Raw genomic sequence first — 1,121 nt, 5'->3', positions numbered from 1 at the left:
TGTGTGTGTGTGTGTGTGTGTGTGTGTGTGTGTGTGTGAGAGTGTTTTAGAGGGAGAGGAGCTGCATTGTCATTTATCGTGTCTAATCTTTGACTTTGGCCCTCTTTACTTTTATATGATCATTTTATTCTGATCTTTAATCTGAGTCTCTGTATTAACTTTTTTATGAGTCAACACTCTTCTCTCCTATTCTTTCCTCTCCTTTAACATGGGTATCGTTTGTAGTTTTTTTTTCACATATCTCTTTCTACTCCAGGTGGGCTATGAGTCTCCACATCCGCATATGAGGGTCCCTGGGCTGCCTGCCAGCCTGCAGTCAGCCGCCTCCGGAAAGCCGTGAGTTTCCTCCTCCTTGCCTGTTATCACTCAAATCTTCACCTGTTCACCATTAACTGCACTGAGGTTCTGCTTAAATTTCAATCACAACACCAGAAGACAAGGGAAAAGTCAGGAGGAAAATATTTAAATAAACTGCGCTTTTAAGTCTGTGTTCATGCATCAAGGACCTTTTTTAACTAATTATCCACCCTTGAATTACTTAAGCTTGTTATCAATGTGACTTGTCTGGAATATTTGTGTTTGCTTCTGCAGAAAAATGGCCAATGTAGACGAAGTGACGTCAGTGATTTTTGCAGAGCAGCTTCAATCGACTCAAGGAGTTAAATATAGTATTTTCCTGTTGTCCGGACATTAATAAATGTCAAGTTTTAGTCACTTAGTGTTAGTCTGTTAAAAGTACTTCTTGGAAATGCAGAAATCACATGTTAAAGTAGATGAGCTTGGTTGAGGAGAAAAAATGTCTAGACAAAAAGGTTCTGTGATTGTTTCATCATGTTGTCATCAAATTTATGTACTTGTTATTCTTGTTTGTTGAACAGTTCAACCAAGTCCTCTTTTAGAAACAAAGACAAAATAATAATAAAAATGTTTGCCCTCTCTCATCTCCTGCTACTTGTTCCATCAGAAAGTGTTTTTGCTGCAGCTTTTTAATCTCTGTTATTCAACAGATCCCTTCTCTGTCTCTTCTCTGCAGTGCCTACTCGTTCCATGTGAGCGCAGACGGCCAGATGCAGCCGGTGCCCTTTCCCCCTGACGCCCTGCTGGGCCCGGGAATCCCTCGC

The 1,121-nt window shown here is 40.8% G+C and overlaps 1 protein-coding gene across 5 annotated transcripts in view; it reads left to right on the top strand.

The window, feature by feature from the left end:
* Positions 1 to 1,121, top strand: part of LOC117951120 (transducin-like enhancer protein 1) — a 43,118-nt gene that overhangs the window by 38,341 nt on the left and 3,656 nt on the right. For all 5 annotated transcript variants that reach the window (XM_034882668.1, XM_034882663.1, XM_034882664.1 and 2 more), the window contains exons 14-15: positions 257 to 336; positions 1,034 to 1,067. In XM_034882668.1, coding sequence (XP_034738559.1) covers positions 257 to 336; positions 1,034 to 1,067 — 114 coding nt within the window. The remainder of the gene's footprint in view (positions 1 to 256; positions 337 to 1,033; positions 1,068 to 1,121) is intronic.

The sequence above is a fragment of the Etheostoma cragini genome, chromosome 9 (genome assembly GCF_013103735.1).
Source record: "Etheostoma cragini isolate CJK2018 chromosome 9, CSU_Ecrag_1.0, whole genome shotgun sequence".
In the NCBI taxonomy this organism is placed as follows: domain Eukaryota; kingdom Metazoa; phylum Chordata; class Actinopteri; order Perciformes; family Percidae; genus Etheostoma; species Etheostoma cragini.
The sequence above is the reverse complement of the archived record's forward strand: the minus strand, read 5'-3'. Positions and strand labels throughout refer to the sequence as shown.